Raw genomic sequence first — 14,625 nt, 5'->3', positions numbered from 1 at the left:
AGATGACTTATTCCATTAAGGAGGATGTGCTTGCCACAGTGTCTAATGCTGGGAATGACTTAAGCATGAAACAGTAAGAGATGAGTATCTTGCTACATTGTGATTCACCTTGAATTCTATTATTTTCTAGCCACCCTATAAAGTTAATCAAATCGCTCACTCATTTTCTATCTCTACTATTCTCCCTTCTCCCCCTTCCTCTCCCTCAATACTATTATGATGGAGCGCAGAATGACAATTGAAAGAAGTGCCAAGGTAGGCTTGGTTGAGTGTATCTGATTGATAGCTGTGAGGACATTTGTTGGACTGACCGCTAAGTTCTGAAAAACAAAACAGTACAGTTCTGTGGTCTGGGTGAAACTTTTTGGTTAGATATCAAGGAATACTACAGAAATATGGAACATTCTTTCCTTCCTAAACTGTAGACAGGGACATGATCTTTTTCAAGCACAATTTCAGTTTCTTTCATATTAGCAACTTTTCTCTCTAGTATCTGAAATATTTTTCTCAGGGCAACTTACTTACTCTATTATTATCCTTCAGTTGAGATTCAGTGTAGGTGTTTAACTAGTCCTGCTTTTTTCTTTACAGTTATCAGCAGATTGATGAGGGCTGTTAGTCTATGAATCATTTTAAAACTTATTTGCATCTTACTTGATGAAAGAAAGGCAAAGGGAAATAATTGCAGTTTTCAATGTTCATTGGGATATTCTGAGAGCTTTCTGCAATAAATTATAGGGATGTGATAAACCTGAAGAAACATCCCTCATTCCTCCCATCTGATTGCTGAATATTTCATGTTCTGTCACTTTCATTACAAACATATGATTAAATATCCTTGAATGGGACCTTATCCTTACACATTGTTATCCCCTCTTACAATTCTAAGTACTACAAGCTGTACACTTGATCGTAGCAAAAAGGCCGAGAAGTGACAGTAACCATTACGTTTTAAATGTAAAGACAAATGCAATCACTTTACCTTGAATGGATATAGTCCCATGTGTAAAACTTGCTATTGGGCAAAACTGCTTAAATGTGTGACTAACCCCAACCTAACCTGTCTACTATCAACAGTAGATGGGAGATAACAACATCTCAAATTTTTCAACACCAGGTAATAGAGTGGATAGTTTTATCTAGCAATTAAAGAAACACATGAATCACCATTATGAAAAGAAAACAATTTTTGTAATTCAGACTAATTACGTAGTTGTTACCAGCTTTGAGGGGACTCTATTTTACAGAGGGAATCATTACATATATTCTGTAAATAGTAAGATCCATGGTGGTTTTAAGATATAATTAGCTCTACTTTCTGTGGATTGGTACACATTTCAGGAACTGATTCGCTACACAAGGACATAAACTCACGTTTGGTTTACTACATGAAGAATAAATAACATATTGATGGGCAATTTTTGAATGATTACCTTCAATGAAGATTTTGCAAAGAATGTATATGATCTTCATTAAATGAAGAGGTTTCCTTTTTTTCAATGTGATGAAAAATTTGCCTTTAAAGGCACAAAATAACACATACTTTTAAATTAATATGGAAGGCAAGAAGTTATCCTACAAAGAGGGAGTTCATACTAATGGTAGTTTTCAAGAAGATGTGAATGCGATACTAAAAGGTTCTATCCAGACTATTGAAATCAAAGGAAATCCAAACAAAACTTCCCACAATAGCCTATTATGGCAACAGGAGAGCTCACTCTAACCACATAATGCTCATCTGAACAACTGGAGGTGGAAAGAGAAGGTGCACCTCATACCTGAATATTTACACTATGGGTCAGATTACTCACGATTTACAGATCAGCATTTAGAATTCTTGACACAAAGGACTGTTGTTGGTCTGAATAGATACATCCACACATGATAATTTGCTGAGTGGAATTATTTGTGACTAAAGAAACTAATTTATCCTAAGTAAAATACAGGAATCAAGAAAAAGTCTTTTACATTGGTATTTCACCTAGTGATGGCAAAAGCACTTTCAAGTCCCACCAGTCTTGAAAGAAGCAGAACAACAGGTTGCTGGATGCCCTTAAGATAGTCTTGGATTTCAGCCAGCCAGACCTAGGTTGAGATCCTGATTCTCTCAGATACTTATAACATGAGTTTATACTTATAACATGTGTGTTATCTTGCACAGCTGAATCGGCAATATGCTAAAATGGGGTGGGTAGGAAATAATACCCAAACTGTACAGTGTTTCTTTTTGTTTCCTTTTTGAAAATTAATCTTTTGTGATTAATTTGTAATACTTGCACATTTCTATTGCCCATAAAGTAATTTCAATATGGGTTTGTTTTATGAATAAAAAAATCAATGAACCTAATAACTGGAAGGCAGTTAAATGCTAGCTTCTTTTAGTTTTGATGAAATTATAAAATAAAGGCAATAAATAGCAGCTTTTAACAGCCCTTGGACTTCAGACATTCAGCTTTCTTGGTGTCCCTGAATTCGTAGATTCCATCCTCAGAGCGTCACTAAACCCATGGGATCCAGAGTTATTCCTGCCCAGTGCTCTCCTCAGTAGATCCAGACTCACTGCACTGGACAGGGTCTAATGAAACCCTAAGAATTGTCCTCAGATACATTTACCATAAGGCACACCTATCAAAGCTTGCTACATCAGCCACACAAAACAAGTGTTTATTGTGAAAACATGAATGCCACATTGAGTTATTTTTCCACTGATTCACAAGTCTGTGTAGAAAGTTGCCTTAATGGTGTTTGACTGTGGTGAGGGAATTTACAAAGATACTTATTTTTTTTTCACTATAAAAGTACATTGTTTTTCAAATAAAGCACTATGAAATTTTAAATATTCCTCAGTTCCCACTAGGTTCCGATTATATGTGGAAGAGCCAGTAATGATATTTAGTATATTTTCAAGAGTTCTCTGCACTGAGCCTAATTCTAAACATTGGAATTTATCTAATCTGCACAATAACTATATGAAGTAGTATACATTATTATTCACTTTAAAACATTCACATTTCTTGTAACTTAAAAACGTATTATTTTAACTCGTATGTGTCAAATAGACTTAAAAATTCACCTTAACCATTCTTGAGTACATATTAGTGGTTAGATACTGCATAACCATCACAATCATCCTTCTTCTAAACTTTTTACCTTATAAAGAAGAAATTCATATCTATTAAGTAATAACTTTCTATTGCCCACTCCTCCCAGCCCCTGAAAATCACCATTATGTATTGTCTTTAAAATTTTTGATTAAGTTTCCCATTTGTAAATGAAATAATACAATACTTTTTATGACTAGCTTATTTACTTAACATAATGTCTTCAAGGTTAAACCTTATGTCGTGATCTATCTCAGAATATATATATGTATATATATGTATATATATATAATTTGGGGGGAGATTGAATGAACTTTTATTATGAAGACTACATTTGGCTTATACACTCCTTCAGCAACAGACACTGGGTTAGCTTTCACATCTTAGCTACTGAGAATCATGCTGTTATAACCATGGGTGTACAAATACTCTTTTGAGACCACACTTTCAATCCTTTTAAATACACACCTAGAAGCAGAATTGTTATACCAAATGGTAATTCTATTTTTAATTTTCTGAGGGACCACCATACTGTTAATTACAGTGGCTGCACTGTAATTTTCTTTTCTTACTTTTTTGAGTAGAAAATGCTGCAAAATTTTAATAAGTAAATGATAGTACTATTTCATATTCTCAACAGTACACAAGGATTCCAGTTTCTCCACTTTTTGCCAGCATTTGCTATTTTCTGTAGTTGTGAGGTATAGTCTCTCTGTAGTGCTCATTTGTGTTTCCCCGATGTTTAGAGATGTTGAGCATCTCTGCATGTGCTACTAGGCATCTGTCTACATTCTTTGTGGAAACTTACGTTCAAGTGCGTCGTTCAGTTTGCCTGAGTTTCAGGAATTTTGTACATGTTCTGGATACTAATGCCTTATGTGATTTGTAGATTGTTCGTTTTCTTCCATTCTGTGACTTATCTTTTCATGCTGTTTATCCTTTTTGCTGATATACAAAATTATAAAATTTTTATAAGGTTCATTCTACTTTTTATTGCTTGTGAATTGGTACCATATCTAAGCAATAAACAACAGAATGCCATCAGTTTTGTCCCATGGTTTCTTCTAAGAGTTTAATATGTTTTGGTCTTTCCATTTTCAACTTTAATATTAACGGTTCAACATTTTTGTGTTCTAGACATTTTGATACCCATTTTTTTTGGCATCTCTTTTAGAAAGTAGTGATCTTTTTCTTCATAGAACCATCTTGGAACCCTTGAAAAACAATCTGAACATGTTGTATGAAGGGTTATTACAGGCTCTCCAGAGTTCCCTCTTTCTCTTTCCACAAATACCTCAGTGTATGGACTGCTGTACTCCACAATAAATTCTGAAATTGGGAATCAATAGTCTTTTAATTATTAGTCTTTATTTTTCTTTTTCCAGGACTTTATTTTTTGCTTGTCTTGAAATTATATATGAATTTTAGGTTGAATTTTTCTACCTCTGCAGAAATAGCGTTGTGATCTGCACAAGAATTCATTGCATCTATAGATTGCTTGAGAAGCAATGTTGAGTGTTCAATGCTGTGGACATGGTATGTCTTTCCATTTTCCTATGACTCCTTTAATTTCTTTTAATAGTGTTTCGTAGTTTGCATTGTACAAATCTTTAAACTTTTTAGTTACATTAATTCCTAAGTATTTTATTTTTTGTCACTTTCACAAATGGAATTTGTATACAAATATGAGAAAATTTTGACAAGACTTTGTATCCTGTTACCTTTGTGAACATATTTGTCATTCCCTATGGTATTTGTGCGAAATCTGTAGGGTTTTCTTCACATAAGATCATTTAATCTATAAAGAGAGATAACTTTACCTCTTCCTTTTCAAACTGAATGCCTTTTTTTTTTGCTTTTATTAGGCTAATTTCTCTAGTTATCACTTTCAGTTCTATGTTGAATAAGAGGGTCAAAACAGGAAACCTTGCCTAATTAATTTACAGGAAAAACATTTCATCTTTGCCATGAGTATAATGTCAGCTGTGGGCTTTTAAAGCGCAGTTTCCTTTTATTTCTTGTTTGTTGAGTGCTTTTTTAATGTAAGCATTGTTGAAGTTTTCCAAATGCCTTTCTCTGGCAATTGAGATGATCATGTGACTATTTTACTGGATTCTTCTATTATGCTGTATTACATTGATTAATTTTTGTATGCCAGAAATAAAGCTCACATGGTCCTGCACAAAATACTTTCAATACGTCGCTGTGTTTGCTTTACTGGTGTTTTGTTGATGACTTCTACATTATTGTTCACAAGAGACTGATTTTAAGTTTTCTTTTCTTGTAGTGTCCTTTGCTTTGGTATCAATCTAGTTAATTGCAAGGAATCACACAGTAGGTGTTTCCTTCTTTTCAAGTTTTTTGGAGAAGTTTGAGAAAGATTGGTATTCTTTAAATGCTAGAATTCACAGTGAATTACAGCTCATGGACCTTTAAAAATTTTTATTTATTTATTTATTTCTAATTTTACTTCTCTTATTATTGTCATTTTATGATATAGTTCCATAGATAGTGGGAGTTCCCTTATCCCCTCCCCTCTTCTTTCCCTCCTCAATGAGTTCCCCTATCTCATTAATATAGTATAGTTTTTCATACATGGTCATATGTCCATCATTGTCGGCATGGACAATGGCAGAGAGTTCAACATCTTATTGTCAAGATATAGTAAGCAGTTTCATTGGGAATCCATCTTTGTCTGGAAGTAGAGATGCAAACTGCATTGCATCCTCATATGTGAATATGATGGACTCCATTGCACAGTTATTATACATCCCCTTAAATGAAAAGCCACAATACAAAATCAACTGAAGATTTTTGCTACTGATCTTCTTACCGGGTAGACAGTTATTAAGATTTTGTATTTTTTCATGATTGAATCTCATCTTAGATTAATGGTTTTACATATTTTTACATCCTTCCTAGGTTATCTAGCTTGTTGGCATGCAATTATTCGTGGTATTTTCAAATAATCCTTATTACTTCAGCAAAAGAAATATCCCTATATTGTTTTTTATTTTACTAATTTGAGTCTCTATTTCTTAGCTCAGTCAGCTAAAGCTTTTTACATTTTACTTTTAAAAAACAGTTTTCGTTTTCCTTTATTTTCTTTATTATTTTTCATTCTCTACTTCACTTATTTATGCTACAATCTTTTTAAGCTTTTTACATTTTATTTGCTCTTTCTTGTATCTAGGGGAAGGGGAAAGATAAGAGCAGAAGGCACACTCAGCCTCCCAACCATCCCAGGGTCCCGGATGTGGGGCATGCTCCGAGGGCAATGCTCAAGTTGTTTTAATAGTTCCAAAGTTCTGTATTGTTACCAATCTTGCCACTCTAATTGCAAAGAAATTTCTCTAGACTCCACCGGCTGACACAATCCACCTTAGAGTCTCCACTCACCCAGGTATTCACTGCCAACTCCTTGCTTGGGTAGTTCATTGATTTGTTCTATCCTTTGTCCCCTGTTATTATACCAGATGTCCTCTGCATGCTCCAGTATGGATACTGCCATATCCTCTATGTGCATCTGGATATACTACAGTCCACTGCTCCGCCTAAGCCACTGAGGAGGCCTAGCTCTGACACATACACTCCATGGTCAGACAACAGAACCTGCAATTCTCTTCATGGTTGGGGTTGAGTCCAGCAATGCAGCTGGGGGATTCCCCCAAGAAACTTCATCTGAGATGATCCCAGATCTGATTCTTGTGTGTGCATGCCAACAGAGGTTCTAGCATGGTCCACTGCCCAAATTGGCCTACACGCATACTGTTAGTTGCAATTACTGGTTCGGTTGTCTCCAGCCCTGTCTTCTATGCAAACTAGTGGGTTTTACAGTCTAGCCCCAAACTGTCCACTTTGCCCTGGCGCACACCAGAGGGAACTGAAGCCTAGTTGGAGTGATGCACAATAACCTCCTCCAGGCTCACCTTCTGCCCTGGTCCCCGTACTTGCCAGTATGTACAGCAGACTGGTTCTGTCTATCCTATATCCCATTTAGCTTTTATACATGTCAGTGGACATTGAAGCCCTGGCCAACCAAACCAGCCCTACTATCCAGCTCATTCATGTGCTGGTGGATGTCACTCTGCCTAGCCATGCCTGCCCCAGTCATGGTTCTCATGTTTACCAGTCGGAGTGGCAACCCAACAGGGAGGTGCCCCTTGTTTCCCTAATGGGCCCACTCCCACTCCCAGATCTTGCACTCTCGAGGTTGTAGTGTAGTTTAGCTTGACAGAGTTCCTATCACACCCTGTCCCCGCCCCACATAGCATCTGTTAGCTGATGCTCCGGCCAAGACCAACCAACCCGCAACCCCTCTGGCTTATTCATGTACCAGTAGGTACAGTCCACCCAGTCTGGCTTGTCCCAAATCCAGCCTACATGCAGGCCAACTGGTGTTGTGGCCCTGTGCAGCCTGGTCTGCCCCCAATCCCAGCTCTTGTGCTCACCAGTGACTCAGCAGGGGAGCTTCCTGCAGCCCTCCTACCGGGTTTGCCCACTCTCCCCTGGGTCTCATATGTGCTGGTTGGGCTCTGCAGCCCAGTCTTGTATAGACCATCTCACCTCGGCATTTGCCAGGGGGTGCTGTAGCCTTGCCCAGCCCGGCCCAGCCTGCCCCCAGTTCCAGCTCATGTTGGTGGGAACTACAGCCTAGTCAGCTTTATTACCTTTTTTTGCTAGTCTTGGGCTTAGTTTGCTCAATTTTTTTTTCTAGTTCTTTAAGTTGCAAAATTAGAATTTCGTTTTTTTTTTTAATCAATGCTTTTATAGCTATGAATTTTCTTCTTAGCAACACCTTCACTGTGTCACATAAGTTTTAAAAGGCTGGAGTTTTGCTCACATCCTGCAGTCAGAACTTGGTGTTTGGATCTTCTATTTCTTGCTGTCTCATTCTTTTACGCATTATTAGGATTGGGTAGTGAAATATCCAAATGTTGTAGAACTATTCATATTTCCTTTCAATTCTGTCAGTTTTTGCTTCAAATTCTTTGAAGGTCCATTACCAGGTGCCTAAATGTTATCATTTTACTCTGTTAAAGCTTTTAATATATAATGTCTTTGTGGAAATCATAAACTTTTAAATTTAAAGAATGTTTAGTCTGATATTGGTGTAGTCATTCCTGCTGTCTTTATTATAAAATATCTTTCTTCATCCTTTCAAATCCTAATCTCTTTATGTCTATAATCTAAATTGTCAATTGCAGTCAGCATGTAGTTGTATTTTTATTTTTATCTGTTCTGCCAAACCCTGAGTTTTGATTATAGGTTTTAATAAACTTACACTTAAAGTAATTACTGATAAAGAGAGATTTTTGTTTTTTTTGCTATTTGTTTTCTATGTTTAAATTATTTTTTCCATTTCCTTTTAAATATATTCTGTAGCTATTTTATTTGTGGTAGTCATGGGGGATTACATTAACATCCTAAAGTTACTGCACTCTAATTAGAATTAATATCAGCTTGACTTTAGTAGCATACAAAACTAATTTACATTTCCATCACTACCAGTTCCAATTATTGTTGTGACAAAATTGTATTTATATGTATTGCATCCAAAAAAGGGGAAAACAAAAAATGAAACACTAAGAGAGAGTCCCTTAAATTTCCTGGAAGTCAATTAAGCCAGAGGAAAAGAGCCTTGCAATGACGGCGAATTGAAGCAACAGTGGCCAATCTTTTGGTCTGCACCTCTGTGATCAGCAGCAGCAACCACCTGAGCAAAGTCTCAGAAGACTAGGGAACAAGATCCTTTTTGCAACCTTGGTTTGTGTAGCTTGCTTCCGGAACACTTGCACAGCTGCCTGCCATGGGGCTGTGGGTGGAGGATTAGTAGCTGCTACTGTGCTAAGTGCTGAAATGGATCAAAATTAACTGCAATTTATGGTCCAAACCTTCCCCTCCAAGTTGCCAGTACTTAATAGATTCCAGAGTTCCAAAATAGTTCCATCATTTTCTGCCAGAGCAATTGGTGTCTAGGTGTGGAGACAGACTCCTGATGCTTTCTACTCTTTCACCTTTCCAGAATCTTACATTTTTTAAAGTGTGCACAGAGAGATTTAACTAACAGAGAAAGAGCAATGTCCTGCCATAGTGACAGGAGGGGGCTTCAAAGGAGGAAAAACCCCACTATAACTTTAGCGGAGGGAAAAACCAAGGAACAAAGAGAATTTCCAAAGCACCAGCTCAAAAGTGATAGCGGAATTAGAACTCACTATGCCAGGCTGGCAAAAAATAAGGGAATCCTGTACATAGAATCAAATCTATTTTACAACTATTTTACAACTGAAAAGAATAAACAAGCAAATTAACACAGGTATTCATTTAATTTGTAATTGTGGAAAGTTTAAAAGCTAAAAGTTTAGAAGTCATGCTGGAAAGTCAATTTTGGATGAGACTGATGATGTTTTCTTGTGGTGTGGGGCAGAGAGCTGCAATCTTTCTGGAGGCACCAGGAGATGGAGAAGACCAAGTGCAAAGCAATGGCCAGCACCCAATAAACCAGTGTACTCCAGGAAACAATTGCTTGGGACAGAGCATGTCAAGGAGAATTCTGGGAAATCTGTCTGTGAGCTCAGTTTTCCTGTGCTCTTTGTTCGAACTGAGGGTGCCTTTTACGTGCACAGAAAAAAGTTAATATTTTTTAAATGGCTCAACCCATGATCATGTTTTAAGACATTAAAAAAGCAAAAAAAGGACAGGGTTATGAAAAAGGATAACTGTATAATATATGATCTTTATATAATTTTAAATTTACTCCTCTGATCTCATACTTGAAAAGTGTGACTTAACTGCACAATTTCATGTTTTGAAAACCTTTATGTTTCATCTTAGTACTTAAATGTATCACTGGCCAGAACTGTGTTCAGAGGCTAGATCTATTTCAAAATCAGATTATCTCACACATACATATTAAAAGAAAATAAGAGATTCTCCAAACCACTAGGAACTCTCATAGTTTTTTCTGCAAATTATTAAATGTTTATGGTGTATTCTGTCTCTAAATTGTTAAAAGGAATTATACAGGCTTTTCTAATTACCAATTGTGAGCTGAAAAGTATGAAAAGCACAGACTATGTTCATTTTTTGTTATGGTAAATTTTTCAAAGAAAACATTGGTGAAGAATTACATCTGTAAATCATAGTTATACATATTTCTAGTTAGCTTATAACACACACATACACGAACACATCGACAGTATACACCTCTGGAGCGAAAAAAGGAAAATTAACATGATCTCTCATTATGGGAAAACTGTGGAAGCACTTTTGTGAGAATATCCATCTGTTGCACTAGCTGTAATATTCAAAACAGATGCCTTACTGTGCAGGGGATTTCCTCTCTATTTTGCCAGATCCAAATGCAAAAAAATACAATGTCTACATTTTTATGTAATAAAATACATTATAGTCACTAATGTCTAGCCAGTTGTTCACTGCTCAATGGCTTTTCAAAGTCAAGAAAATACACACTTTTAGACTTCATTTTTACATGGGTTTCATTTGAGTTTTTAGAAACTTACTAGCAAGGACAAAATTCATGCTTCAGGTTTGGTAGATGGAAGCCAACCACTTGCATTCTTGAATTAGTTAAGAAAGAAACTTGTATGGAGAATTTTTATTGGTTGATTTGTTCTCAATGCATATCATAGATCACACAGTGGATCCAGAATTTCACGTTCTCATTTCTAAAGATCATAATCATATTCTCAATCTAAAATTTTAATACAGGTTTTGTTTTGTTTTTTTAACCTGAGATCCTGCCTCAGTCCTCATGCTTTTTTAAAAAATATTTATTTTTATTGGAAAGTCAGATTTACAGCAAGGATGAGATACAGAGATTAAAAAAAAATCTTCCACCCACTGGGTCACTTCCCAAGCGGTCCCAATGACCACAGCTGAGCCAATCCAAAGCCAGGAGCCAGGATCTTTCCTCGGGTCTCCCACACAGGTGCGGGGTCCCAAGGCTTTGGGCCATCCTCTACTGATTTCCAGGGCCACAAGCAGGGAGCTGGATGGGAAGCAGAACAGCTGGGATATGAACTGGTGCCCATATGGGATCCCAGGCAAGCAAGGAGAGGACTTTAGCCCCTAGGCTACTGCACTGCCTGCCCTCCACCCCTCCCAGTTATAGTTTCATATGTGGACCTAAGCGCAAGCTGTGTCTTACATCATTTGTAACAATCAAAGAGGTAGACACTGCTAAAAGCTCACTTACTATCCAAGCGGAAATCTTCTAAATAGAATAGATGCCCAATACATTTTTGTGCCTTTCTGTTCCTTATCTTGGGGTTTGAAACTGTGGCCTTAATATTAGAATTATATAATGCCAAGTGCAGCATGCATGGAAAGAAGTGGAAATAGATGTGTTCCAGACTCAACAGTGGTTTCTTCTTAATGTTGGACTGAGATACAATAGGCAAACTCAATCACAAACTGGCCATCTAAAAGAAAACATAGGGCCCGGCGCGGTGGCGCAAGTGGTTAAGGTCCTCGCCTTGCACACCCGGGATCCCATATGGGCACCAGTTCTAGCCCGGCGGCCCTGCTTCCCTTCCAGCTCCCTGCCTGTGGCCCGGGAAAGCAGTCGAGGATGGCCCAAAGCTTTGGGACCCTGCACCCGCGTGGGAGACCCGGAAGAGGCTCCTGGCTTCGGACCGGCATAGTATGGACCCTTGCGCTCACTTGGGGAGTGAATCATTGGATGGAAGATCTTCCTCTCTGTCTCTCCTCTCTGTATATCCGCCTTTCCAATAAACAAAATAATAAAAAATAAATCTTTAAAAAAAAGAAAATATAGAACAAGCATCTGCCATTTTTTCAGGTTACATGAATTGAAATCTTCCAGCTTCCATCTGCTTGTTAATAAAAACTTTTTAGTGTTAAATGCTTATTACTGCACATAACCAATCTCTGTTTATTAGGGCTCATAAAAAACCCTGTTACTTCTTCTCTCCCTTTCTCTGTATTTCACTAGGCTTTATAGTAGTAAGTTGTTCCAGTTCATAGTTCATTTAGACAGTTCTGGGATTGTCAAGTCTGATCATCTTGAACTAAGTAAATAAGTAGAAATGAATATAATGAAGCAAACTTTCAAGTAGATGTGATTTGAGTCTACAGTGCTGTAGTTTGGTTGTAACACAATATAAAAGAGCTTAAAAGGCCCAGGATAATTCAGTCTAAAATATCTTGGGTCTTTTTTCCATCTTAGAGTGAATTGAGCAATTCTGTTTGGTGGAAGATTGACAGCATAATGGAAACAGAGCAAACTGTACAATTTCTCACCAGGTAAGTGCATTAGCAGCAAAACTCAGAATACAATCTGTTGGTTGAAAAGAGCACGAGGAGACTTCTGTTTTCTTATGAGGTGCCATATTCTCATAGTTTTTGGCCAATTATACTTAACTACTGCCAAATTGCAGCTTTTGGAAAATACTTTCTACCCTGTAGCCTTCAGCAATAAAATGAGAGACCTCGTACATACCGATTCTTTTCCTAATTCGGTTGCCAGCATAATAAATGTAATTAAAACTGCTCACAAATATTTCCTCTTATTTATCATGCATCTACAATATAACATATTAGCATGTGATAGCAATGCTGAATGTTTCTATATATTCTTGAATATCAGCTGAGCATTAAATTGTTGACCAAATATTTTGATGATTTTTAAAAAATTTACACATTTCACAAAAGCACTCTTTTTCTATATAGAACTTTCTGTGGGATAAACTTGCATTACATGAGTGCAACAGACAGTTCTCACACAAACTTTACACACTTTCTAGTTCACTCGTTTTACTTACCAGAATCAGGAGACAACTCGAGGCCAACTTTGTGTGCTCAGGGATGGTAGAAAACACTGACAAAATCAGGCAACCAAACACAAGGAGAAAACTGTAAAACAGCAATAAGAAAAGAGAAATTTAATAAGAATTTTATCTTAAGATTACTAGTTTCATTTATTTAAAATGAATAAAGCACCAAGCTCATTAGGATGGGCATAGGCTAAAACACTAAAGTCATTTTCAGCAGCAAAATACGATATGTTACGCAAGGCAAATGGAGCTCATTTGGAAGTTTCTTGATGAAGACAATGTTTCTTTTGTGGGTGTATGTGAATGTTATTCTGTATTTTACGTTCACATTCAAGAATCCATCAATTCCTATCAAATCCTTTTCCCAAGCAAGGGTCTTGAGAAAAATGCTCAGAAAGTATGTTCCCACTCTGCTTGTTGGGCAGGATGGGCTGAACTCACTCTCTTTTCAAACAGAATCTGCCTCACATTGGACAGCACTGGTAAACCATCTAGAGCTCTACACTGTTGTTACCATTGGCTCATTTTTCAGAATCTGTTAATGCTCAAGGAGTTTTATTTGTCCCTCCTTATGTTAATAATGAGACTAGAAGAGGGAGAGGATGATTTTCCCAGTTGCCCATGCACTTTCCACTACTTTTCAATAAAACTACTATTCAGAACACAATGATAGGGAGTGCAAGTCAGGAGCTATGTGCAGACACTTTTTTATCCCAGGAATATGGAACTCCAATCAAGTGGGCTGGTAAGTTACCATGGAAAATACCTAATAAAAGGGAAGACAAATTTACTTCTATTAAAATGCAAAGTGAAATGAAAATATGCTATTGTAAAAATTATGAAAAAAAACGAAATAAGGAATAAGGGGGGAGGGTAGGGGATGTGGGCAAGAGGGAAGGTAGGTTGGGAAGTACTCTAAGCTACAAAATCTTATTGTGAAATACATGTAATTTGTCTACTTTACATATAAAAATGAATAAAAAGACTGTAGGAAATAACCTCACTGGGAATCATCTTTTCAATCAATTGAAATTTTGTGTACTAGCATATTTACATATTTATTTAAACAACAGTTTTCCAAAATGCTTTAAGAACTTCTCTCCTAGAAGAAATGGCACTGTGGCTTAGCTAGCAAAGCTGCCACCTGAAACACTGCCATCCCCTATAGGCACGGTTTGGGTCTTATAGCTCCCCTTCCAATCCAGCTCCATTTTTTTTAAAAGATGTATTTATTTTTATTGCAAAGTCAGATACACAGAAAGGAGGAGAAACAGAGAGGAAGATTTTCCACCCACTGATTCACTCAACGGCCGGTGCTGTGCCAATCCGAAGCCCGGAACCAGGAACTTCCTCTAGGTCTCCCACATGGGTGCAGGGTCCCAAGGCTTTGGCCTGTCATCCACTGCTTTCCCAAGCCACAGACAGGGAGCTGAATAGGAAGTGGAGCTGCTGGGATTAGAACTGGCACCCATATGGGATCCCGGCACTTTCAAGGTGTGGACTTTAGCGTCTAGGCCATCGCACTGGCCCCAGCTCCATGTTAATGGCCTGAGAAAAGCAGTGGAGACAGCACAAGTGGCTAGTCCTTTGCACCCACCTGGGAGACCTGGATGAAGCTCCTGGCTCTTGTCAATACAGCCATATGTGTATGAGCCAGCAGATTCACGATCTCAATCTCTCCCAATCTGACTTTCAAATAAACAAAC

General features: G+C 37.4%; 1 protein-coding gene across 5 annotated transcripts in view; it reads right to left on the bottom strand.

Moving 5' to 3' along the window:
- KCNQ5 (potassium voltage-gated channel subfamily Q member 5) overlaps positions 1-14,625 on the bottom strand; it is a 520,388-nt gene that overhangs the window by 167,595 nt on the left and 338,168 nt on the right. For all 5 annotated transcript variants that reach the window (XM_040983626.1, XM_040983627.1, XM_040983628.1 and 2 more), the window contains exon 2: positions 12,908-12,998. In XM_040983626.1, coding sequence (XP_040839560.1) covers positions 12,908-12,998 — 91 coding nt within the window. The remainder of the gene's footprint in view (positions 1-12,907; positions 12,999-14,625) is intronic.

Source organism: Ochotona curzoniae, unplaced genomic scaffold, assembly GCF_017591425.1.
Source record: "Ochotona curzoniae isolate NIBS_2020 unplaced genomic scaffold, NIBS_Ocur_1.0 contig_3819, whole genome shotgun sequence".
Classification (NCBI taxonomy): Eukaryota; Metazoa; Chordata; class Mammalia; order Lagomorpha; family Ochotonidae; genus Ochotona; species Ochotona curzoniae.
This window is presented reverse-complemented; position numbering and strand designations above follow the sequence as displayed.